This window comes from Giraffa tippelskirchi, chromosome 3 (genome assembly GCF_054371585.1).
Source record: "Giraffa tippelskirchi isolate mGirTip1 chromosome 3, T2T-mGirTip1v1.2.pri, whole genome shotgun sequence".
NCBI classification, from domain to species: domain Eukaryota; kingdom Metazoa; phylum Chordata; class Mammalia; order Artiodactyla; family Giraffidae; genus Giraffa; species Giraffa tippelskirchi.
The window spans coordinates 40,470,306-40,498,012 of NC_137277.1; the positions used below are offsets into that span (position 1 = coordinate 40,470,306).

General features: G+C 57.0%; 1 protein-coding gene across 2 annotated transcripts; it reads right to left on the reverse strand.

Moving 5' to 3' along the window:
* On the reverse strand, positions 1–25,746 carry DOC2B (double C2 domain beta). Of its 2 annotated transcripts, none has more exons than XM_081580117.1 (9): positions 25,374–25,746; positions 16,976–17,055; positions 13,960–14,034; positions 11,769–11,878; positions 11,501–11,627; positions 8,415–8,572; positions 4,449–4,530; positions 3,629–3,725; positions 1–3,081 (listed from the first exon to the last, which is right to left on the reverse strand). In XM_081580117.1, the coding sequence occupies exons 1-9, from the start codon at positions 25,744–25,746 to the stop codon at positions 2,945–2,947; spliced, it is 1,239 nt and encodes a 412-aa protein (XP_081436243.1). In that variant the 3' UTR covers positions 1–2,944. The 2 variants fall into 2 exon arrangements, with proteins under 2 accessions (XP_081436243.1, XP_081436244.1); XM_081580118.1 differs by lacking the exon at positions 25,374–25,746 and adding an exon at positions 24,900–25,094.
* Positions 25,747–27,707: the final 1,961 nt, after the last annotated feature.

Consider the following 27,707-nt stretch of genomic DNA (forward strand, 5'->3'; position numbering starts at 1 on the left):
TGATCGCAATGAATGTTTCCATTTACTTTGGATGATACGTCATTATAAATATTAACAAATAAGACTTAAAAAGGACACCTTCGGGTAAGTCGGACGAAAGTACAAAAATTGTGTGTGGGGGCTGCAGTTTCAGGACCGTTTCTGCAGTCGCCACATGATAGCAAAACGGTGGTAAGCAGTGCACGAGTCTGCGTCAAAGACAGCCAGAGTCCATGCATCGGGAGGTTCTGTCGGTTGGAGAAGGAACAAAGGGAGGACATGCGCTGGCCGGGAGATGCAGTTCCTTGCTCTCGCCACTAGAGGTCAGGTGGTTACCGCCTCAGAGTTGGAAGACGGGCCGTCGGGGATTGGCTAGTAGTGGTGGGCGGGGCGGAGACTAGGTAGGAGGGTGGGGGTGGAGATGGATGCCCCGTCCAGTGACCCCCCTAGTTATTGACAGCTGACTTCGGAATGATTTTTTTTTTTTTTTGGCGTCAAATTCCCTGTTTTTGTGGGGCTGATACAGCAGAGGAAAGCCAGTTTGAGGTCAAAAGCAGAGCTGATACCGCAGCTTCTCAAAGCACTTTTTCTCTAACAGAGATACAAGCTGTAAGGGGTCCAGAACAGATCCAGGGTCCTAGGGAAGGTTCTGTCTCCCTGGAAGGCCTCCTGCCCAAGAGCCCGATCCTCTGCCTGGGCTAACTGTCCTGAAGCCCCACCTCCAGCCTGACTGTCCCTGTGGTCAGCAGGGACCATTTATCAGGACCAGGTCTGCACAGCCTAGGGCGTTGGAAGGCCTTGGACTAGGTGCCCGGTGTCCTGGGTTCTTATCCCAAGTGCGTCGTGAATAGGCCCCGTCTACTTGCGGGTCCTTGATTTCCCCATGTGTCTAACAAGGAAGTTGTACTATGTGAGGCTCTAGTATGCTTCTAACTTGGCCATTCAGCATTCCCATGTGTTTATAGGGAGTCTGTGAAGCTCCTCTCCGAATGAGAGAGCCCCCCAAAAGGCAATGCTAAGAAGACAGCCAGAGTTAACCCAAGCACAAGGCTCCTCAAAATCAGACTCTGCCTCTCTGAATCTGCCTCCTCGTCTGTCAAATGGAGATGGCAGTTAAATCCATCTACCAGACCTGTGACGATTCATCAAGACGGTGACTATAAAAATCTTCACCATGCACAAAGCCTTCTCAGAGAGGGAAAAGCAAGACTCCATGACCAGCCAAGGTTGCCAGGTACTGTGTAGGGGCTGGAGTCCTGTTTTCCCTGGAAAATGAAAACAGGCTGATGGGCACCTGGTAGGATTCATATCATCACCCACCCCTGGGCCTCAGATGGTGATATGCTTTGTGTCTGCAGCAGAAGTTCCAGCCCAGCGCCCCTGTGAGCCCTGTACTAGCAATGGTGTTGGTGTGGTGTTGGAGCTCTGGGCCAGGGGTAGGGCAGGGAACCTGGAAGGCCTCAGGCAGATCACTTTCCCTTTCTGGGCTCTGTTTTCCGTCAGTGCAGTGATGGGCTGAACACAGAAATTCCTGGTTTCTGCATTTGTTCATCCAGGGTTCCTGAAGGCCCCTTGGTCAGCAGGAAGAGTTGGGGGCTTCAGGCCTGGGCCCCAGAGTCTTGATGCCCTCAATCCCTTTCTTGAGACTCTGACCCAGGGTGCGAGGTGGCTCTCAGCTCTTGGAGGACAAAGCCAGCCGTTCCCAGAAACTGAGAAGGATCTCAGTAGGGAATGGATGCAGAGGCAGCCGCTGGGGATTCCCCGCTCTCCAACCCTGAACCCAGAAGGAAGGGCCTGGGATGGGGAGGGTGGAGGAAGGCAGGGAGCAGAGGGTGAGGACAAGGAGGACTTTTGGTTTTCTTCATGCAAAGAAGTGACTCTCTCTTCCTGACCATAGCTGACCTGATGCTTAAGCTGGGAACAATGAGAAGCAGGATCCATCCTCCAGCTTCCTCAGGAGGAGAAAGATCAAAGGTGGGAGAGCTGGGTCTGAGAACTGAACTTGACCCTGCATCAACATCAGTTTAAGCCACTCCTCCCATGGCTACAAGCCCAGTTGGCCTGGCAGCTAGGGGTGGGATGGGGGGAAGGCTGGGTGCCCCTGCCCTACTCCTAACAAACCCTGCCTCTCCTCCCATCCTCCCAAGAGAGACCCTGGGTCCAGACAGTTTCTCCCTGGCCCAAATCTTTCCTCTCCAGGCCTTGTACACTGTTTCCAGCGCCCTTCCTCCTCTGCCTGCCTAGAATCTCCACTCACTCTTCAAGGTCTTGCTGAAACATCACTTCCTCCAGGAAGCCCTCCCAGCGGAGTCCACAGAATGTATAGGTGGGTCAGGCTGGCCTTGGCACTCCTTATACCCCTGTTGTAAGGGTTTGTTTTTAGCTCCAAAACTAGATGGGGACCTCCCTGAGGGCAGGCTCTGGGTCTCATTCTTCCCCAGGGGCCTGCAGAATCACTGAGTGGAGCACTTGCCCTTTGCCTATGTTCATGGGGAGCTCCAGGATCTTCACCAGACTCCTGGCTCTCAGGTGAACTTTTTCCACCCACCCAGTCGTGCCAGAGCCGAAGCAGAACCTCCTATAGGGGATGGACTTTCTTCAGTCCTGTCCTACTCAAAACCTCCTTCCCCTACTGCCCCTCTAAGCCTGGGGTCCACTCCAACTCACTGTTGACCTCTGTAGGGTCTTTGTCCTCTGGATGGCCCCATCTACTTCCTCCGGGTGGGTACTGAGGTCCTCTTCTTCCACCCAGCCCTCTTGGGCCTCAGAGGGCTGAAAGCAGGCCCAGCTCACCGCCCCTACTATCCCTCGGAGGGGCTGCAGTGGCTCTGTGTCCAAGCAGATGTCCTGGATCTCCCCCAACGTGGGGGCCGAGGCCCTGAGCGACAGCTGAGGAAGCCCAGAGCCAGGCCTGCACTGGGCCAGGCAGCGGGCAAGGGTGGGTGCGGCGGGCAGGTGGGGCAGGTCAGTCGCTGAGCACAGCCCCCGGGAGCTCATTGGTGAGTGTGTGCCAGCGCTCTATCCTCTTGTCCTTGTTCTTCAGGCAGTCAAACCAGTGCTTCAGGCGCTCTCCCTTGGCGTTGATGCCCAGAACCACGCCACCTGCAGAGGGGAGCCCGGGACAGCCGGGACACTTGACCTATGACTCTCAGGGTCCCTCAGGAACAGTGCCCCAAGCACCCTCCCAGACTCTGTGTTGCAAGGCCAGACTATCTACCCTACCCACCTGGTCACAGGGTGGACAGTGCTCTGACCACCACACTCTTAGACCCTCTTACTGCCCGCCACCCCCCAATCAGGGCCCAAGGATCCTATCCTGCCTTTCCTTTTACCAGGACAAGAGCAGTACCGGGGAGCAGCTCCACTATGCACAGCCACCCAGCCCACCAGGAATCTGGGGCCACAAGGACTCAGAGTTCGGCCTAAAAGGGCTGACCATCATCCACCCTTTCCCCTGCTCTACCACAGACTGCTATGTGACCCCTGCCAGGCCTCTTTCCCTCTCTGGGCCTGTTTCTTTCTCTGTCACACAGGGTCAGGCTGGATCGTGGCTGTGGCCCCAGCTTTCCCCACAGGCCAGGAAGGCAGGGCTGTGACCTGATTCAGGACTGGCATGTTGCTGAACAGCATTCCCATCATGGCCTCTCACCAATGAAATCATTGGATTTTCCAATGTCGTAATCCCAGACGGTGATCTCCAGGGTCTTCTTGGCCAGGTCCCCATGCTTAATCTCATAACAGAATTCCTGGTGGCCAGAAAGGGAGTGTTAGGGCCAATGCCACAGGGCCTGGAAGTCGGCCAGTGGCCAGTGTGCAGTAGTTGCTGTGATGGATTCTTACCCATCTCACCCACTTCTGTGAGCCTGGCTGAGATCCTCAGGGGCCCCCTTCCCTCCGACCACCTGCCCCTTGGTCACTGAAGCTGCCTTTGTCGAGATCCCCGAGATGCTCCTTATCGCCAGGTCAGCGCACACTAGGCAGCCTGGGCCGCTCTTGGGTCTGACTCTGCTGACCACTCCCCTTCTTCGTGGAACCCTCTCTCCCATCAGCTTCCAGGACCCTTCCACATCTGACGTCCCCCTGGCAGCACCTCCTCGGCCTGAGGCCCTGAGTCACTCAGGCTCCTCTCCCTCATCTCGCTCCTCTGAGCTCCTCTCCAGCTGCACCCACCCCCTGGGCTGAGGACCTGCACCCACCTTCCTGGGGTCCTGAGGCCCCCACCTCCCCCATGGCTACAATCCTATCAATTCCATCCTCTGAAGAGGTTTGCAGGCCTCCCCTCGCTTCCATCTGAACCTCAACCTGGTTCAGCCTGGCCTCACTTCTCCTCCCACAACTCCCCCACCTCACGGCTGGGGGCTCTCCTGTGGGCCCCTTCCCACCCTCCAGCTCCCACAGTGACCCCTGCAAAACTCAGTCCCCCAGGGGAGAGTGAGTGGCTTTCCCATGGCTTCACCAGCTCCTCGTACCTCGTTGAACTCTGGGTTCAGGGTTTTCTTCTTTACTGCTGTCTTATGTTTGGATTTCTTGTCCACATCTGGCTTCAGGTAACTGAAATTATAACCAACCAGTAGGCAGAGGGTGAGACGAGGCTGTGAGAACACACGGACCTCCTGGGCTTGGAAGAGCTTTGTTCCCAGAAAGACTTCTGCTCATTCCTGATGAGCAGACATGGCGCAGGTGAGCGGTCGGTGTCGTGAAAGAAGCAAGAGGGTCATTCATCACCTAGACCTCTGTTCACAGCCTGTTCCTGACATCACAGAGCCACCTCTGTTCCCCGAGGAAAGGGGATTTTCCTGATTTTTGGAAGTTTTAATTTTCACAAAGCTCACATTTCCCGCCAGAAAAACATTTTTAGCAGAGTTGGTCCCTTGCTAGAGCTTTTCTGTTTTTAATAGCAGATTATGGACATAGAATTTGCATGCTCTAAAATGCATCTTTCTTAAGTGCGCAACACAGTGGTTTTTAACCTAGTCCCTGGGGTGTGTCACTGCTGCCTCACTGAAGCTTTGGGAAGGAAAAAAGGTCTTTTTTGGGCATTGGCAACAGTGCTTCCTGCAGAGAAAAGGAATCCCTGCTTGCAGAACAGCGGTCTTCATCTGGGTCTCAGAGAGGTGGAGGGACTTACCCAAGGTCACACAGCTGCCCAGCACGGGGCTGGTGCTCAGAAGCCAGGCTCTCTTGTTTGCCAAGCTTCTCACCCTGTCCCTGCACCGACACTAGAATCTCTCTCACCTACCACCAGCTTCCTGGTGCCCAGCATCAGGTGGGATTAGTGAACATAGAAAGTGGTATCTCATTGTGGCTTTTCTTTACACTTTTTTTAAAAAGTTGTGATAGTTATTATATAAGTCATACTGGTTCATTACAGAGACACTGGAAAACATGTACTGACAAAAGCTGGGGCTGGGGAGAGAAATGAAGACATAGGTCTGCACAAAAACCTGTTCTTTAGCAGCTTTATATAGCCATCAAAAATTGGAAGCGACCCCACCCCGGTGCACTTCAAGAGGAAGTGATCTGACAGATGAGTATTTGGCAGTACAGACCTACAGACCACACTCCAGGCGCACTCATCACATGGCTGGCTCTCCAGAGCACTAGGTCATGTGGAAGAAGTGGGAGTTGCTGTTAGAAGAAAGTCTGGAAAAGGCAAAACTATTGTGACAGAAAACAAATCAACAGTTGCCTGGGGCACCTTTCTGGGGCCATGGTATCTGTGTCTTAACCGAGGTGGTGGTAACGAGACTATATACATCAGTCCCACAGCAAAAGGGAGAAACCTCCTGGGTGTAAGTTATACCTCAATAAAGATGGCTTTTTAAACAAGTGGGGGTTCCCAAAAACCCCCACCCAGAGATGGTGAATTTCTTCAATTCCTTACAAGCTTCCATGTGTTTCTTGACTCATCTTTCTTTGCCTGTTTGGTATGGGGGCGAGGAGGAGGGATGGGGGTCCTGGGCTGTGGGAGGGTCTCCCAGCCCTGCCTTTGGAAGCCCCTGAAGGGAAGCTGTCCTGAGCTCCCCACGCCCTCAGCACTCCACAGCCAGTGCCCATCTAGAGACCCTCACGCGACCCCTGTCCTGCCCCCAGGCCTTTGTCTATGCTGTCTCCCTGAGGGAGGGCGGCCTGTGTGGGTGAGGAGCACATCCTGGGTGCTCCAGGGGCCCACCTGTGGCTGCTCACCCTCCCTCCCTATCAGGACCCCCTCCTGCCCCGGCCGCTGGGCTCCTGGAGTCCCCCTACCAGTGCTGCCTTTTGTCTCTTCTGCACAGTGACTACGGCTCGCCTGAGGTCTCTAGAAGACACCAGAGGGCTAGAGAAGGAAGGGGAGGCCCAGGGCAGCAGGGCAAGTTGCTCCGTATTTCCTCAGCACTCCTGGGTGGGGGATGGAGAAAGTTCCATGAGACCTAGCCCAGCCCTGGCATCCAGCAGATACTCAGGACGTGTGATGACTGTTAACCATCATCAGCCCCGGAAGACTGGACTTGGAGTCAGCTTCTAGCCTGAGGAGACTGAGGCAGCTGTCATCTGGGATGAAGTTCATAAAAAATAAGGATGTTGACAAAAGGCCTGTTCCATCTAGCTCTGCCCTTGAACATCCTCTACCTGGCTCTTCCCTGTGGCCCTGGCTGCTCTGCTCAGAATCTCAAACCTGTGCCCGTATCTCCCCTACTCTTAGCAAGGTGAAGGCCCACGGTCTGAAAGGGGCCTTTCAGAGATACAGAGCCCTGTGTGGCCGCCCCCTGCATGTCACCCAGGGAACCTGAGTCAGATAGAGGTGTTTCTTGGCCCCTGGGAGCCTCCCTCTGCTCCATGGGGCCACCCACAGAGCTGCCTTCTTTGAAAGGCCACCCTGACTCACCCCACGGCTGGAGGGTGGGGTGTGGCTGCATTGGCCCAGCGACTCTCACGCCTGTGGCTGGGGGGCCCCAGGTGCGATGGACAGGCCCCGCCAGAGCTGCCTCTCCCTGGCCTTGGAGGGTGGCTGGCCCTTCCACTGTAGCCGGTGAGACCCTGCTTTCCGGATAACCCAGCCTGAGACTCTGGAATTCCTATCAACTTGGCAGGTGGGCACTGAGCCGATTTAAAAATTTGACACCACTCTGGCTTCAGATCCTATTTTGTTCCCTAGGAAAACTAGCATCACAGATACAAGTGGACACAAGTCCTCCCTCCCCCGAGACCATCCCTACAGAGTCACACTGCATGCTCCCCTGTACAGTTTGCTCTGGGCTTGGCACACTTGGCACAGTGTTCATCCACCCAGTCCTCATTTATTCATTTCAACTGCGTAGTACTCCTCTGTATGCAGATGCCACATTTTATTCATCTCTCCTTCTGCTGATGGACACTGGGCTGTTTCCAGCTTATGGCTATCTCAAGCAATGCGGCAAAAGCAGCTTTCCACTGGGGCCTAGGTCTCTGGACCCCATGGACCTGGCAGGGAAATGATGCGACCACAGAGTGTACATACACATCTTCCTAGCTTACCCAGAATGGCTTACTTTCCCTCCACTGGTTTTAAGAGTCTGTCTTCTGAGCTAGGACAGCATTTCCTCTCCCAGTGGTCTGTGATTCACCAGAAGTCAGCTTTGCTAATGGTTGAGCTTGGGGCCCAACTCACTGATTTTTAAATGGGAAACCAATAGTCTTTGTGATGGCCTTTGTCACCTGAGCCTCCTCACTGTCCCCCGAGGACAGGACTGTCGCTGCTTCTTAACTATATCGTAACCCCTCTATCCCTCTCCCTGAGCAGAAACACCTCCTTTCTGCTGAGCCAAATTCCTCCCTAAGTTCTAACCTTCAAGACAGCCTCAAACGACTGTGAACTCAGATAAGATCCATCTTTTGCTAGTGGAGAGCCCCAAAGCACAGATGGTGCTCACAAACCACCTGCTTCATCCCTCTCCGAACGGCCACCAGCTCCTCTCTGGGCTCTGATCACAGCCTGTCCTGACCCAGGTTCACAGCTCTGGGGCCCCTGAGTTAGCATCTCCCCAGCACCACCATGAGCCCCACCTGGCAGGGCTGGGTGGACCCTTGCCTGTGCCTGTGGCAGAGCACTGCCCATGTGTGCTCAGCCCTAAGTCCTGAGGGAGTCTCTTTACTGCTACTCCCAGCCTCCTGTCCCTTCCTCCAACCTGCTCACCCCTCCTGGGCCCCACAGTCAGAGAGAGACCTGAATCAGCCATCAGGAGATAACTGCTCTTTCTGCATGGATTGGGCAGCCACTCAGCTTCTGTGGGCAACAGTTTCCTCATCTGAGAAATTAGTTTGGCCAGATTCAACCCATGGAGCACAGAAGAACCTTGTGGGCACAGTACCCCCTGTGCTTCACACAACCACTTGCTGCGTAAGCTACTCATCGCAACTTCTGCACCTCTCGGTACCTAGAAGTGAGACAGTGGGGGAGGAGCAGGCCGCACACTCACGTTTTCACGTAGGGGTCTGAGTAGCCATTGGCGTCCATGGCGGCCAGATGGGCACAGCGCACGATGCCGACTAGCAGGCCCTGCTTCTGCGAGCTGTACTTGAGGGAGACGAGGATGCGGCCCCGCTCCTCTAGGGACTTGTCTTCCGTCTTGTCCACCTGTGGAGCAGGAGAGCCATCACTCAGCTGTCCTTGCAGCCACGGGCCCAGGCCACGTGGAGCCCAGTGGGTGCTGGGGTGGGGGCGTGGTTCACTGGGACCCTGGCCCCTGGAACGTGCTTCCTGGAGCCTCAGGGTGTAGGAGGGCCCCATTGGGAGAACCTAGGAACAGGTGGGCGGGGCACAGCCCAGCACCTGCCCCTGGAGTCAGATCTCAAATCTAGGTCTCACCGTGTGGCCCCTCCCCACCCCCGTCAGCACCCTGAGACCACTCCTCGCCCTCCTGAGACCTCCCATTTCCACCTTCCAGCTGATGCTCTCCTGGAACCCCTGTCCTCTACCCTCTGTCCACCCAGCCTGAGCCCTATGACCTCCAAGGGCCCCTTTGAGGCGTCTCTTCCAGGCTCCTTTCACACTCAGTCTCTGGCCTTGACTATCCTCTGCCTGGCACTAAAGCAGCACCTCACGTGGCCCCTCGTGGGCTGGGGCCATGTTTGCACCTCTCTGGAGATGGGAATCCTGTGAGGTGAAGGAAGGACCACTTTTCTCATCTCCCACACCCAGGGCAGACACGGCCAGTTGATCACCACATTCTCCCTGAGTGCAAACGCAGCCTTGGCAACTTCTCCACACAGTGCTCAGCCGGTCGGTACCCATGGGTCCAAGGAGGCAGGTGAGATTCAACCACCTCTCACTCAGGCCTCAGGCTTTGAGTGTGACAGCCTCACTAAACCATGGCTCTTATGCCAGTTGTGTGATGTGTGAAAATTAAACAGTATAATGAGCTGGGATATTTGAAAATTAAACAGTATAATGAGCTGGGATAGTTTCAGCTGTTTTTTTTTTTTACAGTGGGATATACTTTGGATGGTTTCACATAAAGACCATTGAACTGGGACATTGCTCAGTATTTATGGACAATGAATAGGGTTTACAAGGTTCTCTAAAATCTACGAGGTACCATCAAAATGAATCTTTACTGCTGAGTGATTATCCCAAATTGCACCCTTGTCAACTGTGGGTCTCTGAACTGGACCAATGAGATCCTGGCAAATTCAAGCAAGGCTCAGCAAGGCCTTGATCACACCCCAGGCACAAGCATGTACACTCTCAAACACATCCCCTGTGCATGAAACAGGCGCTCACGCATGCATTCCACACTCTTGCACACTTACACACTGCTTACACACAATTCACATTCAATACCACACAGGTGATTGTTTATATCAGGGATCAAAACTCAGGAACACAACTCCAGCAGGAGTTGATGTTGCCTTTTATAAGTGACATAGATCATTTGGAGAAACTGGGTCACCTGCGGTTAGTGACTAATAATAACGCTTAAAAGGTTATCTGCATCACACACATGCCTAGGAGTGGGAGAGAATGCGACCAGAGAGTACAATTTGTTCAAGTTATGCAAAAATACAGAGCTGGGATCCTGGGCGGGAGCTCTGACCTCAGGTCAGTTGTTCCCAGCCTTGACCGGGCCCGGCTGCACTGAGCGGGACCCTAGGTGGGTACAGGCACTCAGGGGACGACCCTTGAGCTCTGTCCTCTAGAGCTTTCCCGTTGCCCAGGCTTCTGGTGCAGAATTGTCCTGGGCAGAGGGAACTGTGTCCTCTGTGGGACTTCACCACGCAGTCCCTGAAGACCCAGGTTTCTTAGCGCCCCTGGCCTGGGACTTCCTGGCCAATCCCTCCCAGTCGTTTTGAACTGGGTGAAGGCAGGCCTGGGGAGGGGAAGGGAAAGTGAAGGGGGAGGGGGGAGGGAAGGGAAGTGAGGAGGGGAACATTGCTCAGAGACTGGGAGGGCTCAGCTGCTCCAGACGGCCAGGGGGCAAAATCGGTTCTGACAGTTCAAACAATTGCAATTTCTAGGCAAGAATTATTTTCTGTCTCCTCTGGCTATCTCACAGGCACCTCATGCCTAACACGTTCCAGTTGAGCTTCCAGCATCCCCAGCTGCTCCTCCCGCGGTCCCCCACATCCCAGTGAATGACCCTTCATCCTCCCAGGCCTCACACCTAAGGATGCTGATCTTCCGCCCTTCTCCCTGGCTCCTCTGCTGCCCTGCCTAGGCCCTATTCCTGCTCCTCTCTCTGCACTTTTGGTTTCCCCACCCTGGCCCTCCACTCCCTCCCATCCTGAGGAGCCTGTTAAAATATCCTCAGATAGCTTGGCCCCCGCCTAGCACACTCCCGTGGTCCATCTCACTCAGGGATAAAGCTGGAGGCCTCTCAGTCTCCCCAACCCCAGCTCCTGCTCTCAGCTCCCAGGACCCCTTGCCCCCTGCTCTCTCTGCCCCACTCAGCTGGCCTCTTGCCTGCACCTCCCACAGGCCGAGCACTTTTCCATGAAGGCTTTGCACCTGCGGCTCCCTCTGCCTGGAATACTCCCTGCTTGCCAGGTGAGCCCTCCCAGAGCACCCATCTAACTCATCAACCCCTCTCATGCTTTCGTTCTCGGCCCTGATCCCTGCCGAACATTCGATCTGTTTGGGTGGTTTATCTCATTTTTGGTCTGGCTCTTGTCCAGGCTTCACGAGGGCAGGGAGATTTATCTGTTTCCCCAGCACTTGCAGCCATGCCAGGCACAGAGTAGGTGCTCAATGAATTCTCTTGGGGGCTTGCCTGGTGCCCAGCGGTTAAGAATCTACCTGCCAACGCAGGGCACACAGGTTCCATCCCTGGTTCAGGAAGATGCCACATGCTGCGTGGAATCTAAACCCATGCGTCACAACTACTGAGCTCTGCAACAAGAGAAGCCACTGCAATGAGAAGCCCGTGCACTGCAACAAAGAACAGCCGCCTATCTCTGCAACTAGAGAAAGCCCTCACAGAGCAATGAAGACCCAGCACAGGAAAAAAAAATATTAAAAAAAAAATGTTCCTGGCCTTGCGCTCATGGCAGCATGAGCCTGACTCACCGGCAGCTGCTTCTCCAGGCAGATGCTGAATGTCTTCGTGTGGTTGGGCTTCAGCTTCTTCAGGGGCACCCTGGTCTCCCCGATGAACTCGTTGTGGCGGAATTTGTCCTCATCACACACGGAGATCCTGGAGGGCAAGGGGCCTCTCAGGTTGCTTCCAAAGTCAGGGAGGGCTTGCAAGCGGTGGGTGGGGGTGTGTGGGCAGGGCCAGCCCCATGGACAAGGCTGGGTGGGGTGGGGGAGCCGGTGGCCAGGGGGCCTCACCCACCGCAGGGTCTTTCGGATCATGTCTTCATCTGTGATCCCATAGTAAGTGAGGGTCTCGTTCCACGTGGGGTTCAGAGTGTTTCGGAGAGTTTTCGTTCTGAGCTTATTCGCCTGGAGAGAGCAAAAATGAGCCTCTGAGCATCAGGGAGGGCGGTGGGCAGTGTAATGGCCCCACACACGTCCCAATCCCCCAGAACCTAGCAAAGCGGGGGGCAAAAGTGGCTCATCGGCTTACTTCACAACAGCAAAGGGACTTCCCTGGTGGTCCAGTGATCAAGACTCTGAGCTTCCACTGCAGGTCACATGGGTCCAATCCCTGATCAGGGAACTAAGATCCCGCATGCCATGGTGCGGGCCCTCCCCACTCCTCGGCTCCGCAAAAAAAAAAAAAAAAAAATCTGTATACAACAGGCAGATGATCTGGGTGGGCCATGTCATCACCGGGCCCTTAAAAGTGGAAGAGGAAGGCAAGAGGCAGAGGGAGATGTGACAAGGACAGAAGGTCAGAGAGATGCCACCAGCTTTGAAGATGGAGGAAGGGGCCACAAGCCAGGGCCAAGGGGGCGCCTCTGGAAGCTGGAGAAGAATGAGAAACAGCTTCTTTCCTGGAGCCTCCAGGATGGAAGGCAGGCATGCTGCCAATCCACATTAGCCCAGTGGGAGCCATGCTCTGCAGAACTGGAAGGTAAGAGCTCAGTGGTGGTGTAACCCAGACAGCCCTGTGTTCGAGTCCCAGCTCCCCCACTTGCATAAGCTCTGTGGAGCCCAGTGGGTTCTGTACCCTCTGTGAGGGCTCCAGGGCATAATGACCACCTCTCTCAGCTCGCTTTTCAGGCCCCTCTCTATAAGGAGACTGCGCTCTATGGAATGCTGCCCTAACTCAGGGGTCAATGCTATGACGGGCCCCTAGGACTCAGCAGCAGGTACTGCCGACTTGAGGTCCTACGAGTCTAAGGACGCTCAGTCACTGAGTCCCTTCCTAGGGCTGCGTGGCCCTCAGAGCCCTGGGGATCACCTCCTCCCACCCAGCACAAGTGTGCAAGGCTGCAGGGGGAGCCCACTCCTCCAAGTGTTGGAGGAGGGCCATTGTCCTTTTTCCCACAGCCCTGCCTTCCCTTCCGGGGTGACTCCCCTAGACCAGTGGGGCTCCCAGACCTATACACTTATCCAGGAGGGTTGGGCCCCAAGGGAACTCAGACCTCAGCAGCCCTGTGGCTCCTTAGCCTGGGTGGCCACCTGGGGGCAGGGCCATCCAGTTGTCTGGAGCAGTGGCTGGGGAGACCCTCTGCCCAGGGGGCTGCCCCATTGCTGAGTCTTCCTATGAGGTCACTCATGGGCCAGGAAGGAAATCCTCAACTTTGGCTTCTGAGAAAGAGGCTGGGATAAGAACACCAGCCACCAGGTGACTGCTCAAGCTCTCATGTCCTGTGTCCCCTGCCCCTCCATTTCTGTCTTGCTGTCTATTCAGAAGCAAAGCTGTTGGACTCCCGTTGAGCACCCCCGGCATGGGGTCTGCCCACCTCACCCCTTGCGATGTCTGTGGGTTCCCAAGGCCAAGGAAGGACCCACTTCTGAAAAGACGATGTGACCTTTCTTCCCATGAAATTACAAAGAAAACTGCACTCAACTGTAAGCTGTATGAAGGAAGTCTAATCAAATTCTGATCTTCCAGTGCCGAGGGCCACCTTGATGCTTTTGTTAATAGCTAATTTAAGAAAAAAATTTTTTTTCTTCTCTCATAGTTGCATCTGTTGGCCTGGTCTGTTTGTCAGGTCATCTGGTGCAGGAACAAGGGTTCTGTTGCCAAACAATCTGGGCAGATGCTGACCACTCCATCCCCCTTGTGGAACAGCACAGAGCTGCCCACCAGTGCATTAAAGGCTCTGATAAGTCCTGTAGTAAAGAAACCAGTTTAATAAGGTTTCCTGAAGTTACGTGGTCACAGAACCCTTTGTTTGCACATAGTATTAACGTCCAGTTGAGGATGTTTGTTATAAAATGCTGGCCGGGAAATTTTCTGGGGGAGTTTCCCCAACTCAGCAGGCAGGTGGTGTTGACTAGAGGTCCCTGGGAGGCCTAGAGGGTGTGGGACTGAGTGGGTGTGGGAGCTGGGGGCTCCCTGGGTGCCCCAAGTCCAGCCTGGGCCCCAGGCGGGCACAGCTGGTCAGCAGGCCCAGAGCAGGTCCCCTCACCTTACTGGCTCCTGGCAGCAGGTGCAGCTTGACATACGGGTCTGCCAGCCCGTTGTGGTCCATCGGCTTCAGGCCCTGGGCAGAGGGGAACAGCAAAGGGTGTAAGTCGGGGCTTGGGGACACAGAAGCCAGGGCCTCCAGGCACCTGGGGCAGCAGGCCCCAGCAGGACCCTGGACCTCCTGGCTGGGTCCACTCATGACCCTCTTCACAGAAGCACCCCCACCCCATACCCCCAGGACTGGGGAGCGAGGATGGCTCAGTGCCGGTGCAATTTCCTGCCCCCCACCCTCCCAATGTCTGATTCTGCATAGATGACCCGGGGGCATCTTTGTCAGATCAGCCTCTTTCTCATTATCTTCTCTTTGTCATGGAGGCCAGGTGACTCACCTTTCTCTGAATGAGACCCCCATTATCCTGCTGTGGTCAGATCCTTCCTTCTTTCTGAACCCTTTTCCCTTGCTCCCCAAGCCCTGTGACTTTCCTCACTGACCCTAAGTCCTCGTGAGCCCCTGTCCACCCATCCACACGCCTCCGTCTGCAGCCACAGGAGAACATTATATGTCCTGGAGACCAGGCTCCGTTTCTCTTTGGTTTGGCCATAGGGCCCTGCCCGTCTGTGTCCCCAACAGCCACACAAGCTGCCAGCCGTGGAGAGGCCCTCTGCAAGAGGGCACCCCTCACTCACTCTCAACCACCATCAAGTGTGCACAGCCAGGGAGCCCATGGAACCACAGACAGGCGCCCAGCTGACCTCATGCCTGCTCCTCTTTCTGGAAACTCCTGGGATGGCTCACGGGGATACAGGGAGGGATTGGTGACGTGCGCAGGGCAAAGGTGACGTGCGCAGGGCAAAGGTGACGTGCGCGGGGCAGAGGTGACATCCCCATGACCTCATCCAAAGACGAACCTCAAGCTGACCAGCCTGATCCCCCACCTCCCAAGGGAGCTGAGGCCCTTCTCCCCACTCCCCACCTTGGTTCAGAGGAGCCCGCGGTGGGGGCTGAGATCTGATGTGGGGGCTTCCAACTTCTAACCAGCACTGCCTGGTTACCAGGAAGGGGCCCACAGGTTTTAGAGCCAGGATGGCCAGGGTTCAGGTCCAGCTCCAGCTCCTATCAGTTGGGTAAGTGAAGAAGCCTTTGCCTCCTGAGCCTCAGTTTTATCATCTGTAAAAGGGGTTAATAGTCCCCATGTCCCAGGGGTGGTTGTGGGAGTTGAGGAGGCAATGCTGTTGCAGGGCCTGCTGCTGGGGCATTTGCCCCGCTTCCGGTCTGTGCTGGGCCCTCTGAGGATGCCAGAGAAGTGGCTCGAGGTGGGGTGGGGCGTCTAAGCTGTGCCCAGAGCTGCCCGGGCTTCAGCTCTGCCCTGCCCGGTAGGGCTGACTCCAGGATGAAGCTTGGCTGGGCAGCTCTGTGTGCACCATGGAAGAGGTGATCCTGCCCAACCCACGCCTCTTACCCTTTCTCACAAAGTTGTAACTTCCCAGTTCTGCTGTGGGTGGGTGGGTGTGCCTGCTGCCAGGCCCTGTGCTCTAGGACAGCATTAGGTACTAAGCATCCCTCATTTAACGCTCACAACAATCGCACAGGCGGGGACGATGAACCCTATTTTACAGATGAGCAAACTGAGGCAGCTCTACCCACTTACAGACTGAGTGGCCAAGCTAGGGTCCACTGCTAGGGCATCTGGTGTCCTCTGAGAGATGCCCAAGGGGCTCCCCCTGTCAGCCTCAGCCTTCCTACCCTCTAGGGCTCCTCCCCACACCCCAGCCTGCCCTAGCTCCTCCCATGCCTGTACCACCTCCTGCCCAGCAGAGGATGAACTGGAGATTGGGGAGCTGCCATGGCTCCCCCACCTCCAATGCCTTGAGTGGAGCAACCCTAAGTGGACACACACATTCACACACCCCAGTACACCCACGAAGCCCCTCGAGAGCCCGGTAGGGACAGCGGTGCACACAGCACAGGGGGGCCCAGTGTCTGCATGGGTCGGGGAGGAGGGCTGGCTGTGCCAGAGTGGCCTGGCAGCCAGTGCCATTTCCCAGCCCCCAGGCCGGGACAACCTCTATCTACACAGCTGGGTAGAGGGCAAAGGGAAGGGTCTGCCCGGGCCATGGATTCTGCCCTCCACCTCGGCACAGCTGGGGGTCTTCAGATTCCCAGCTCTGCCCCTAGGGCTGGTCTGGAGGCCTGTGGGGAAGGCAGGGGTGTGCCATGCCACCACCGGAGCAGCTCCCGGAGGAGAGGGTAGGGTGGGGATGGCGTGGGTCCACTGGGGACACTACTCACCCCACCACAGTGGCCCAGACCAGGAGGGGCACAGCCGGGGCAGAAGCAGGTAGCCGGCCCCTCTGGACAGGCAAGAGCCACAGGCAGGGTGGGAGGAGGGGCAGAGAAGCTGGCAGGCTGGGGGGCTGGTGGGGGGCGCTGGGCCCAGGCAGCAATGCCGGAAGCTCCTTGCTCGGAGCTGGGCCCAGGCCCTTCCACGGCTCTACCAGGAGGCTCTACCAGGCGGTGCGGCCACCCTTACCTTGCGGGAGAACATCAGCCTGGGTACCTTCCTCCCAGTGGGAGCGATGCAGTAGGGACGAAGGGAACAGTGTGGCTGAGACCAGAGCTGACAGGGGCCAGCCCGGGACAGGGGACCATAGGGCTCAGATACCTGGCGCCCGCACCCAGAGAGCAAGCTCAGGCCAATGTGACCAGAGCCTCCCTGGGGAGTTGGGAGGCCCAGGTGCTGGGAACCTCAGGCCGGAGGCATCCACGTCTAACCCCTCCTCTCGGCCCGCAGGACAGGCCTGCCAGCACCCCGCCTGCCCTTCCCTCCCCGACAGCTCCCCAGGCCTGGGGGCCTTAGGCCCCTAAATGCTACACTTCCACCCTCCTCCTCTCATTCTCTCTGGCTTCTCTGTCCTACTCTTTCCCTGAAAAGCCTCCCTGCAGGGGAGGCAGCAATGTCTTAGGAGTAACGGAGCTGAGTACTGCCTCCTTGCTCTGCACCCGCCGGTGGGCCTACCTTGGCCTTGGTGATGGTGCAGTGCAGGGCGTTGTTCTCCTGGTCGTAGAGCAGGCTGAAGTCCAGCGTGCCCAGGGCGGCTGCGGACAAGGAGGGCTCAGGTCACCCCGGGGCCACACGGGGGAGAAGCGTCACCCAGCCCTGTGCAGTCGGATGAGGTGTCACGGTGTCCATGCCGACTGCCACCGACTGGGCACCTACTACCTGTCCAGCACCCCCACCACAACCCTGGGAAGGAGCCGAGGCTCAGGGGGGTTAGGCCCGTCACCCCCAGATGCCGTGAGTGGTGGCCCAAGAGTCAAACCCAGGTGGCGGCCTCCGACCCCTGCATCACGCCTCATGGCCTGCAGCTGGTCCAGGGTGCGGCCACGTGTGCCGGCTGCTCGGCTAAAGGGGTTCCTGTCATCCTGGTGCGACTGCCAGCCTGGGCTCCACACCTCGGCTCCCCCTGGCCTGTGATCTGTCCTAGGATTGTGCGAGGAGGCAGAGGGGTCAGGCTCCAGTGGCTGCAGGCCTGGGCCCGGCTGACCGGCTGGTCCACTCACCACCCTCCTAGCAGCACTCGGGGCTGGAGCCCTGGGCAGGCTGTGAGGAGTGAGCTGGGCCCTCATGGTGCCACCCTGGCCGCTGAAAGAGCAGAGAGGGATTCATTCCCAAGGGCCAGGCAGAGGGTGCGGCAGTAACTGGATGCAGCTGCTGCCCTCAGGCACCTTTACACAGAGCAGCTGTGGCCTTTCACACCGCTGTGGCTCCCGGCATGAAGGCGGGGGTGGGGGGTGAGGGCGGACCTCAGAGGCAAGTCTCCCTCGCAAGACACACATGCAGAGGATGTCTTTAGAAGCCCAGACCCTGCTTGCTGGTCAACTGGCTTCCCATTCATTCACTCATTACCAAGTGTTCACAACACGCTAGGCTCTAGGAATGAAGATGGGTTTCCCTGGCGGTTCAGTGGTAAAGATTCCGCCTGCCAATGCAGGAGACGTGGGTTCGATCCCTGGGTTGGGAAGATCCACTGGAGAAGGAAAGGGCAACCCACTCCAGTATTCTTGCCTGGAAAATTCCATGGACAGAAGAGCCTGGCAGGCTACAGTCCAGGGGGTCACAGAGTCAGACATGACTGAGTGACTGAGCACGCTCACACTCACACACACAGGAATGAAGATATCAAAAGGCAGGTTCCTGTTCCAAGGAAAGCACAGCTTAACAGGAGGAAGAGAAGAGAAGGATTTGCCACAACAAAGTCCGGTGGGGCAGGTTTGATGGAGGATGCCTGAGCTTGATGTGAACTGGGGCCATCAGAGAAGGCTTTCTGGAGGAAGTGACCTTTCACTTGAGCCATGCAAGATGAGTAGGAGTTGGCCAGAGCAGAGTGGGGCTGGGAGAAGGGACATTTCAACCACAGGACCACCCAGAGGGCAGGGGGCTGGGTGGTTGGAGTCACGCTAGGGGGAGCCCAGGGGTTGCCAGCGTGGGTCGAGAGCAAACCACAGCCTGCTGGCCAACTCCAGCCACTATTTGTCTTGCATCTCTGCTCCTAACACAGGGTCAGGCACCCCGCTCAGCGTCTCTGTCGTTGCCTGCCGGGGGCACCTGTAGGGTGTCTGACCTCTGAGGTCTGACCCTGGGTTCAAACTCTGGCTCTGCACTTCCTTGCTCTGTGACCTTAGCATATCTAGTCTCTCTGTGCCTCAGTTTCCTCATCTGCAAAATGGAAACACAACAGCATCCACCTCACGGCACGCCTGGGGTGTGGAAAGTACTCAGTAGATAATTATAGAAGAAGCAGATCCATTTAGGTGATGTTTCTAGATGAGCTGAGCGTACTTGCCCCCCTGAGACACCTCCTGGAATGAACTCGTTCTGAACTGGATCGCTCCCTTCCCGGCCCTTGTGAGCAGAATACACAAACGGTCACTTAGACTTTTCGGAACAACCTGAGTCATCGTTATGACTGGCTAACTGTGCCCTGTGTCTGAGTCCCAGCCCAAGCACTGAAGGGTGTGTGAGACGAGTTCTTCACCAGGCGATCCCAGGTGGCCACTCTTTCTGAGCTTTTCTTGACTTTTCTTCTGCCTCTTTTGACATCCGCTTGAAACTCCTGTTATGTTAAAGTACTTGCCCCTGGTTGCATAGGCAGCTCTGCCTCCTAGTCACTGGTTACTTGGTTCTTCTATGAAACCAGGTGAAAATGGTTGTTAAAATTGTGTCTAAACTCAAAGTCAACAGGCATTAAGTGGAGCCAAGAGTCCTGTTCCCCAAGCGGAGTAAGCATGCTTTAGTCCTGGCCCATTGGGTTTCCCAGGTGTCTCAGCGGTAAACAATTTACCTGCCAATGCAGGAGAAGCGGGTTTGATCCCTGAAGAATTTACTGGAGAAAGAAATGGCAATCCACTCCAGTATACTTGCCTGGAGAATCCCATGGACAGAAGAGCCTGGAGGGTTGCAGTCCATGGGGTCGCAAAGAGTCGGACATGACTGAGCACGCACACATCTGGCCTATTGCTGCCTGCTTACTAGGTTGCCTCCATGCCAGGGTTGGGGAGGGGTGTCGGGGCGGGTGAGGGTGCTCTAAGGGTGGGATCTATCACCTCGCCTGTAACAACTAACAGCCACAGGCCTAGGCTTCTCCAGGCTTTTGCAGTAACAGCGTTTAAAGCTCTTGGCTTTGCAAGACAGTAAATCAGCCTACTGTTCTGTTCAGGCCTAACTTGCGGCGTGTGCCTCCAGACATTAGCCTCTGGAGGGCAAAGACCACGCCTCTGACACCAGCAATGAGCAGATGCTCAATTCACAAGGCTGGTCTATCCAAACCAACTCGTTCGCCGGCTGCTCACTTGAGCAGAGATGTGGTGTGATGCTTGTGTATTAAAACACACAGTTCCAACACAACATTGTAAAGCAATTATCCTCCAATTAGAAAAGAACAGCAACCACAAAATCCACACAGTTCACAATCTCTGCCCAGTTCCTCATCCTAGAGAAGGACAGGCAGCAGACAGAGCCCTCACTGGGAAATTCAGCTCCAGGCAGGAAGAGGGGTCCCTTCCACTGGAGTTACAGACACCTGTGTTTAAGGGGGGGCCCGACACTGCTCAATAAAACCGACAGCTGTTATCACTGCCTGGAAAGGAACAGCAAGCCCAGTGCTGCCCCAGGACGGAATGGGTGGATTGCTTCAGGTGCCAATGCAAGTTTTAGGAGAAATAATAGTTTAGAAATAGAAGCTCAGCCGCCATTTTTAGAGACTTGCTATTGGTGGAGCTCTCTTAGAGAGCTCTTTATTTTCTATTTCGAGAATTGAGGCTCAGAGAGGGGAGGTGACCTGGCCAGGGTGGCACAGCAGAGCTGGACGCAGAATCCAGGCCTCTTCACTTCCATCCTGATCGCTCCTTCCTGCCTTTAAGCCTAGTGGCTTCCAATATTTTCTGTCTGCTACTTTGTTAAGCTGAACTCTTGAGAGGATGGGGCAGAAAAACAAAAGAGGGATAAACAGAATTGCTCCTGGGGCACGGGGAGGGCTAGTCTGCCACCCGAGAAGGGCCTCTGAGTTGAAAGGCCCCCGGGGCTTGTGGCAGGTGAGGCAGGCCTTGAGGACAGGTGAAGGTGCTTGTCCGTGTGAGCCACAGGGTCCTGCCCTCCAGCCACTCAAATCACACGTCCTGGCTAAAGTTTACATCCTTGGGTAAATTATGAGGCTCGGTCACTAATGGGCCTCTGAGAGTTGTCACCCGCTTGTTGATAATTATAGACCTTTAATGGGGCTAATTCAGAGAAAATCAAGCTCAGCTCCTGTCAGTTCCTCTAAGGCAGAACATCCTTCTGCTTGGCTGATGGAGGCTGACAGCATCATTTTGACCTTGGTTTGCACCTGGACTTTCCTCACCCATACACCCTTGGGAATAGGAAATTGGCCCTGGTTTTGTTTCTCTTTTTAAGAAAAATGTCATCCTCTCAAATAGTTAAAAAAAAAAAAAACCATGGCAAGAACCACAGAAAATGATCAAGTCTGAGTTGAAAGGATTTCCGAGTTGGGGAAACTGAGGCACTGCCAAAGGAATGAGTCATACATCTTATGGTCCTGCTTACCAAGTGCTCAAGGTAGAGGGTGAGGACTTTCATAAACTTACTCATGAGCATCCCTGGTGGTCCAGTAGTTAGGAATCCACCTGCCAGTGCAGGGGACACGGGTTCAATCCCTGGTCTGGGAAGATCCCACATACTGTAGGGAAACTAAGCCCGTGTGCCACAACTACTGAAGCCTGTGCACCAAGAGCCCGTGCTCCATGCAACAAGAGACGCTTCCGCAATGAGAAGCCTGTGCACCGCAACTAGAGAGTAACCCCCACTCGCGGCAACTAGAGAAAGCCAGCCCACAGCAACAAAGATCCAGCACAGCCAAAAACAAATAAAAAAATTGCTTAAATTACCACCCCCCCCAAAAAAAAAATAAACCTATTCATTCCCCTACTTTACATGGTTCAAAGGTTTTCCACTGCCTCCTGGACTCTGTCAACCTCCCTGGTGTGGCATTCAGGCCCTCTGTGATATGACCACTTGGGCTTCATCATCCTCTTTTCCCCTTGCTCCAGCCACTGGACTCTCCCTCTTTCCACTCGGCCAGCCTGCGTCCTCCTCTCCCACAAAGAGCTCCGTGCAAGCCAGAGCTTCCCATTTGGGTTCCTGACTCGTCACTGCTGAGTTATTTGTGTTTCCATTTCCATGAACTCCCTGATGGCAGAGATTGCGTCTCAGGCACTCTGCAACCTCCATGCACAGTGCCGGACACCTAGTTGGCCCCAAAAGGCTGAGTGTGTAGAAACACGGCCCAGGTAGACTATGATAGGGCAGTAAGGAAGGGGAATCAGCAAGTGGGGACAGGGAAATGATTCCAGCTGAGGGCCTTCTGTGCCGGTCTATCAGTGATTCTTCCTCTCCATCCTTGCTTCAGGTCTCTGTGGGCATCAGTCCTGACTCAGCCCCAGATGAATCACGCAGGGGCTGGTATAAGCGCGGCCATGAGATGCAACTCTGGCCAGAGAGACAAAAGGACAGATCTCCTGGGGAGAGGTTTCCTCGATTCTAAACTGAAACATGGGAGTGGAAACTCATCAAATTTAGGATCTTACTGTTATATGAGGGAGGTCAGCCTAAGAGGAAAAGGTGGGACTTCCCTGGTGGCTCAGAATCCACCGGCCAACGTAGAAGACACGGGTTTGATCCCTGATCCGGGAAGATTCCACAAGCCTTGGAGTAACTAAGCCCTTGCACCACAGCTATTGAGCCTGTGTTCTAGAGCCCAGGAGCGGCAACTACTGAAGCCGGTGTGTCCTAGAGTCTGTGCTCCACAATAAGAGAGGCCACCTCAATGAGAAATCTGTGCACTGCAACTAGAGAGTAGCCCCCACTCGCCACAACTAGAGCCCGTGCAGCAGCAAAGACTCAGCACAGCCAAAAACAAATAAAACTTAAAAAAAAGAAAAGAGGAAAAGGATGTGGCCGAGTGAAGAAAGACAGAACCATCGCCACTGGTGCTGCTGCTGAGCGGCGGCGTGCATCTGCCCCAGTGCCACATGACCTCAACAGTCCTCACTGTTTGAGGCACTCTGAATTTTCTGGTACCTAGAAACCCCAAAGCATTCTAGTCATTACGGCTTTGAAGGATGGACTGAGTTTCCACAGGTGGAGACTGGGTGGGAGGGCATCGCCGGCAGGGGAGTAGCATGTGTGGAGGTTGGTGGGGGGGGCATAGGACCATTGGAAGAGCAGCAAGCAGCGGAGTCCAGCCTAGCCAGGCCGCTCTCTGGGTCACTGGGAGGGCGTGGGCACGAGGGGTACCTCTAACTATAACATTTCTATGTCTTCTCCCTGTTAACGCTCCTCTATTAGATCAGTTGGGAGCCTATCGATTTTGTGCTTGTGCCTTGTGGTGACTTAATCAAAGATGGGCTTTAAAGAGAAGGGAAAAAAGGCTGAATAAGTAAACAGCACTTCACTCTCGGCCTTGGACAACAGAGCAACCGTCCTAATTTCTTTTTGTTAGAACGGAGATAATCCAATAATTAGGGCAGCAGATAGCATAACCCTGGCTAAAGCCGTAATGAACCATCTGGCTTGAATCATTTAGGCTTATTGTAGGGATCTGGTTGTCAGAGCTGAGAGGGAGGTGAGGCCTGGGGTACTGAGTGGAGAACGAGTCCACCCTAGAACCTGGTCCTCCCCACCCAGGAACCCAGATTTCTGTGCTCTTAAGGTGGGATGTTTGGCCACTGATGGGGTCTAAGCCCAGGGTGGCGGCCCCTTGAAGGGAATGAGGGGGCTCAAGCTGGCCCTGGCTCGGTCACACACCCTTCTCCTTGGCTCTCTGCAGCAGAGTGCCCTGGTGACATGGGTGTGGCCAGCCCACGGGTTCAGGCTAGCAAGGCTGTGTCCAACTGCCCCACACTGCTGACCCCAAGTGCGTCTGTCTCCTGCTAGGACAATGAGCTCTGGGTCCAGGGCCCCAGCCCTGTTCCCCCTCTGCTGCAAACACAGTGCTCTGTGAAGGACTGCTGAGTTGATGGACTGAAGATGGGGCAACTGGCCTGTGTCTTGCACTTTCTGGTCCCCTCCTTGCCTGTGGGTTCAGGGACAGCCAAAAGAAACAGCCTGATTTCTCACCTCTTGGCTGTATGTCTCCGGAGGGCCCCGGGGGCACCAGGAGAGCTTGGGTGGGAGCCCTGCCCTGCTCACCTGCTCCCCTGGTGTAGCAGGAAAGATGCTGGAAATGGGAACAAGTGCCCCACCCCTTCTTCTGGAGCCAGGGAAGATTCAGGGCATGCAAAGGGGTGACTTGGGTCTCCACCTGCCCAGAGGCACAGCAAGTGAGGGGGTGCACCTGGCCCAGGGTGCCAGGAACTGGGGGTGGGGAAGATCCAGGGCACAGCCCGGAGGGCAATAAACTCTCCCAACCCAGTTTCCCCAGGCTGGCAGGAAAATGGAGGGAGAGGACTGCTCCCCATCCTCATGCCCCGAGCGGGCAGGGCCTCAACATACCAGGCTCTGGCCAGAGGGCTGTGGTCCAGGCCCGAGAGGGTGCAGAGCAGGCAGCTTTCCAGCACAGGCCTGGCTCGGATCCACCAGACCCAGGGCTGGCAGGCCTCCCCTCTACTCTCTCCTCCCGGGCCTCCCCAGGTAGGGTGACGACAGGTCTGGCCCCACCGCTTCCCGCTGAGGTGCTGGTAACCCCCACTGTCAGCTTGCAGAGGCACATTTTATGTTGGGGAAACTCCAGACCCCCAGTCTGAGGCCCATGTGGGCACCCGAGCCAGGCGCAGCCGCCCTCGCTGCGCTGCGTGGGGGATGGGACCGGGCGAGCCTCGGCGAAGTGGGTGAGCGACCCCTGCCCCGAGAAAAGTCCACACCTCCCGCAGGACCCGCGTTGGACTCGGGTTTTCTAGCTCTGAGAGTGACGCGGCATGGGCTACAGCCGGGCAGGGGCCTGGCGAGCAACGCTGCCCCCATCCCCGGCCCCATCCCCATCCCGCGTAAATCCATCCGGCATCGCACGGCGACCTCGGCGTTTTCGGTTTCCCCTTCAGTCCCAGGGAGGGCAGGGCGGCCACCCTCGGAGCCCAGAAAGACGCCAGGAGCACCAGCCGGCCGGGTCTCGGCCCCGGGGGCCCGGGAGCTTGCCTATTCCCTGGGGCTCCGGGCTCATGCCCGCAGGAGGAGGCTGGGGTGGGGGTGGGGGGGGTGGGGGCCCTTACTGGCCGGGGAAGCGGGTGTAACAGGTGGGCGAAGGTCGGCGGCCCGGTCGAGTGCAGCGGCGGGACCAACGAACGTGGGAGGAGGAACCACCAAGGTTTTTCCAAAGGACAAGCGGCCCCACGGTCCCCTCGGCCCGTGCGCCAGTCAAACCGCCGTGCTCTGCGGCCGCCGGGCTCACCCGGGAGGCCGCCGACTCCCGCCCCGGGGTCTTTCCGTCTCTCGCCCAGCCCGACCCTCGGCTGCGGGGCCGATCCGCCGCGTGCTCCGGGGCTGGGAGAGATCGCGCTGCCGGCAGCAACTGGTGTCTCCCCGGGGCGCAGCTCCACCCTACCAGGAAACAAAAGCCGCCGCCCGCGCTGGGGCTCCCGGCGGGCGGGCCGAGAGGGGGCGCGGCGCGGGCTCCGGGGACCCGGCCGCTGGAAATGGGATACCCCCAGGGGGCGCCCCCAAACTTCCCACCTCTCGGACCTGCTCGGGGGAGGGGCTGTGTGTTCTGGGCGCGCGGAGAGCGCACGGCGCGGCCGAGGACTGCCACCAGGCGGGGGGTGTGCCGGAGGAGCCGAGACCGCAGGGGAGCCGAGGGCGGGCGAGGGCGGGAGTGCGAGCAGCCACGCAGGGGAGGGGGCGAAAAGCAGGCGGGTGGGAAACTTACTGCAGTCGTCGGACTCGTAGCCGTCAGCGTCCGGCTCTTCCTCGGGTGGCTTGGCAGGCGGCCGCCCCGGGCTGGGGACCGGGCCGGGGCCCGGGCTGGTGCCGTAGGCTCCAAAGAGCTGATCGACATCTTCGTCTTCGTCGCGGGCGCCGTCGGAGGGGCTGCGGCGGCCGGCGCTGGCCGCGGCGGGGCGCGCGGGGGCGTCCGGGGGCGCAGCGGCGCGGGGCCCGGCGTCCGGGGGCAGACCCCGCGGGAAGCGGGGGAAGTAGTCGGAGATCTGCTTGATGGGCCGGATGGGGCCGGGGCACACGTCGATGGCCATATGCTCCTGGATGCTGATGGTCGCCTTCTCCCCGCGCCGCCGGAGGGTCATGCAGGCAGCGCGGCTCCGCCCGGGCGCGGCCCGGCCCGACCCGGCGCGGCCCCGGCCCGGGGGCGGCTCAGCAGGCCCGGCGGGGCGCGGCGGGGGCTGCGGGCATCGCCGGCGGCGCCCCCAGACGGCCCTGACGCGGCTGCTGCCTGCTCGGCGGCGGCCGGCGCGAGTGAGTGCCAGGGGCCGACAGGCAGGGGGCGGGCCCAGCTCGCGTCACCGGCAGCCGCCGATCAGTGCGAGTGTGCGGGCGGCGCGGAGCGGAGCTAGCCGAGCGGCGCCGCACTCACTGGCACTCACACCGGCGCGCACGTCGGCCCGGGACCCTGCGCGCGCACTCGGCGGGCAGGGCCACTCGGCGCCTTCCCCTCACGCGGCGTAGGACGGGCGCGGAGCCGAGCAGGGACCCGCAGGACGCACACCCGCACTTTCCCGCGCGTGCCCGCACTTCCTGGGCTCCGTTCACACAGGACACACGTACCCACAGAGAGTTGGTTGAAGCTACTGTGGCACTGTACACCCCCCCAATACACACACATCCCTAACAGCACTCATGGAGGCTATCAGGGGACTCAGGGCACCCCTGTTCGCAGCACACCTAACAGGATACACAAACATGCCCCCAAAGTGATCAGGGGACCCAGGGCACCTCCCAGACCCCAAGCCTACCAGGACACATAGCCTCACTCCTAGGAGTGCCAGACAGGATGTTCTCACACTCGCAAGACATCCACAGCTGTCCAAGGTCACCGATGGCACAGTCTGTTCACCCTTCCTCTCAGGTCACACACAAGCACATTCCTTCTAACCAGGAGTCAGCTTCTCACTTGGTCAGTGAGTAGCTTGAAGGACAGGGTGTGTGAGGACCTTGACCACAAGAGGTGATCAGGAGAGGATGAGGGCAGGCAGGGGCCTGGGCATCCCTAGGGCATGATGAAGGAGGCAGAGGCGGAGAGGCAGGGCGTGGCTGGCCACCAGGCCTCAGGCTTCCCACATGGTCAGAAAACCAAACAAATGCCCAGCCCTGGCTCTGTCCTGATTTCCTGAGAATTTGGTTCTGTTGGGAATGGCTGCTGCTTATACGGGTGTGTCCCCAGAAAGCCCTGGCCATAGACAGAATCCTGTTTACTCTCTCTGGTTTCCATTGACATCAGAGATGCTTATCTTCTTGGCTGGGTCCCTTCCAGAAAGACTAAATGAGGGGTCTCAAGCCTGCGCCCCTGCCCCCACCATAACCCCTGTGGCGGTGCGGGGAGAAGAGAGAGGCAGTTTCACCTTCATCCCTTCCAGCTGCATCATTCTGGAACATCATTAGCTCTCTCTGAACCTCAGTTTTCTCAGCTGTGAAATCGGGCTAATTCCAACCACTCAGCATTCTGGGAAGGCTGCATCTGGTGAAGAGCATGGCAGAAAAGAGATGCTCACCAGGTGTCGGCTTTCTCTTCACCCTTCCCTTGGGAGATGAGACTCGCCGCTGATGCACGTGATGGAGATTCGTGAGTTATTTTGTGGTGAATTCTGAACTGGATGGGGAAGGTCCCCACCCACCCTGGAAACCTATGGTATGCTCTGTCAAGAGCCTTCACAGCTGTCACCTTACTGATTCCTTCTGTCACCCACCATGCAGGCAGAGTACACCCACCCAGGCAGAGAGTTCCCACTTTGCAGGTGAGGAAATTTAAGCTCAGACACTGTGACTTGCCTGGGTGATCTCTGGCTGGTGGCAGAGCTGGGCTCAGAACCCAGATGTCCCGAATTTTTTTGAGACTTCCATGGCCCCCACCCCTGCCTCTCCCTTCTCATCCCTACAGAGAAGAGCTGGAAACAGAGGTAAAACCTGGCTCCCCAGAGCTCTTCCTGTGGCTTTTTGGATGGGGCCAGCCCAAATTGAGAAGGAAGGGGAGGGGAAGAGAGAGGTGGCTGAGAATCTTAGGGGTTGCAGTGGGAATGAACCGGCCTAGGGA

Bases quoted from the DNA above. Each gene is read 5' to 3' on its own strand.
- DOC2B (XM_081580117.1), bottom strand. From the start codon at position 25,746: ATGACCCTCCGGCGGCGCGGGGAGAAGGCGACCATCAGCATCCAGGAG. The intron at 4,531-8,414 runs GTGAGTGTGCGG...TTATAATTTCAG, and splicing joins TCAGACCCCTACGTGAAAAC to TTACCTGAAGCCAGATGTGG. The intron at 3,726-4,448 runs GTACGAGGAGCT...TCTGGCCACCAG, and splicing joins TGAACCCAGAGTTCAACGAG to GAATTCTGTTATGAGATTAA.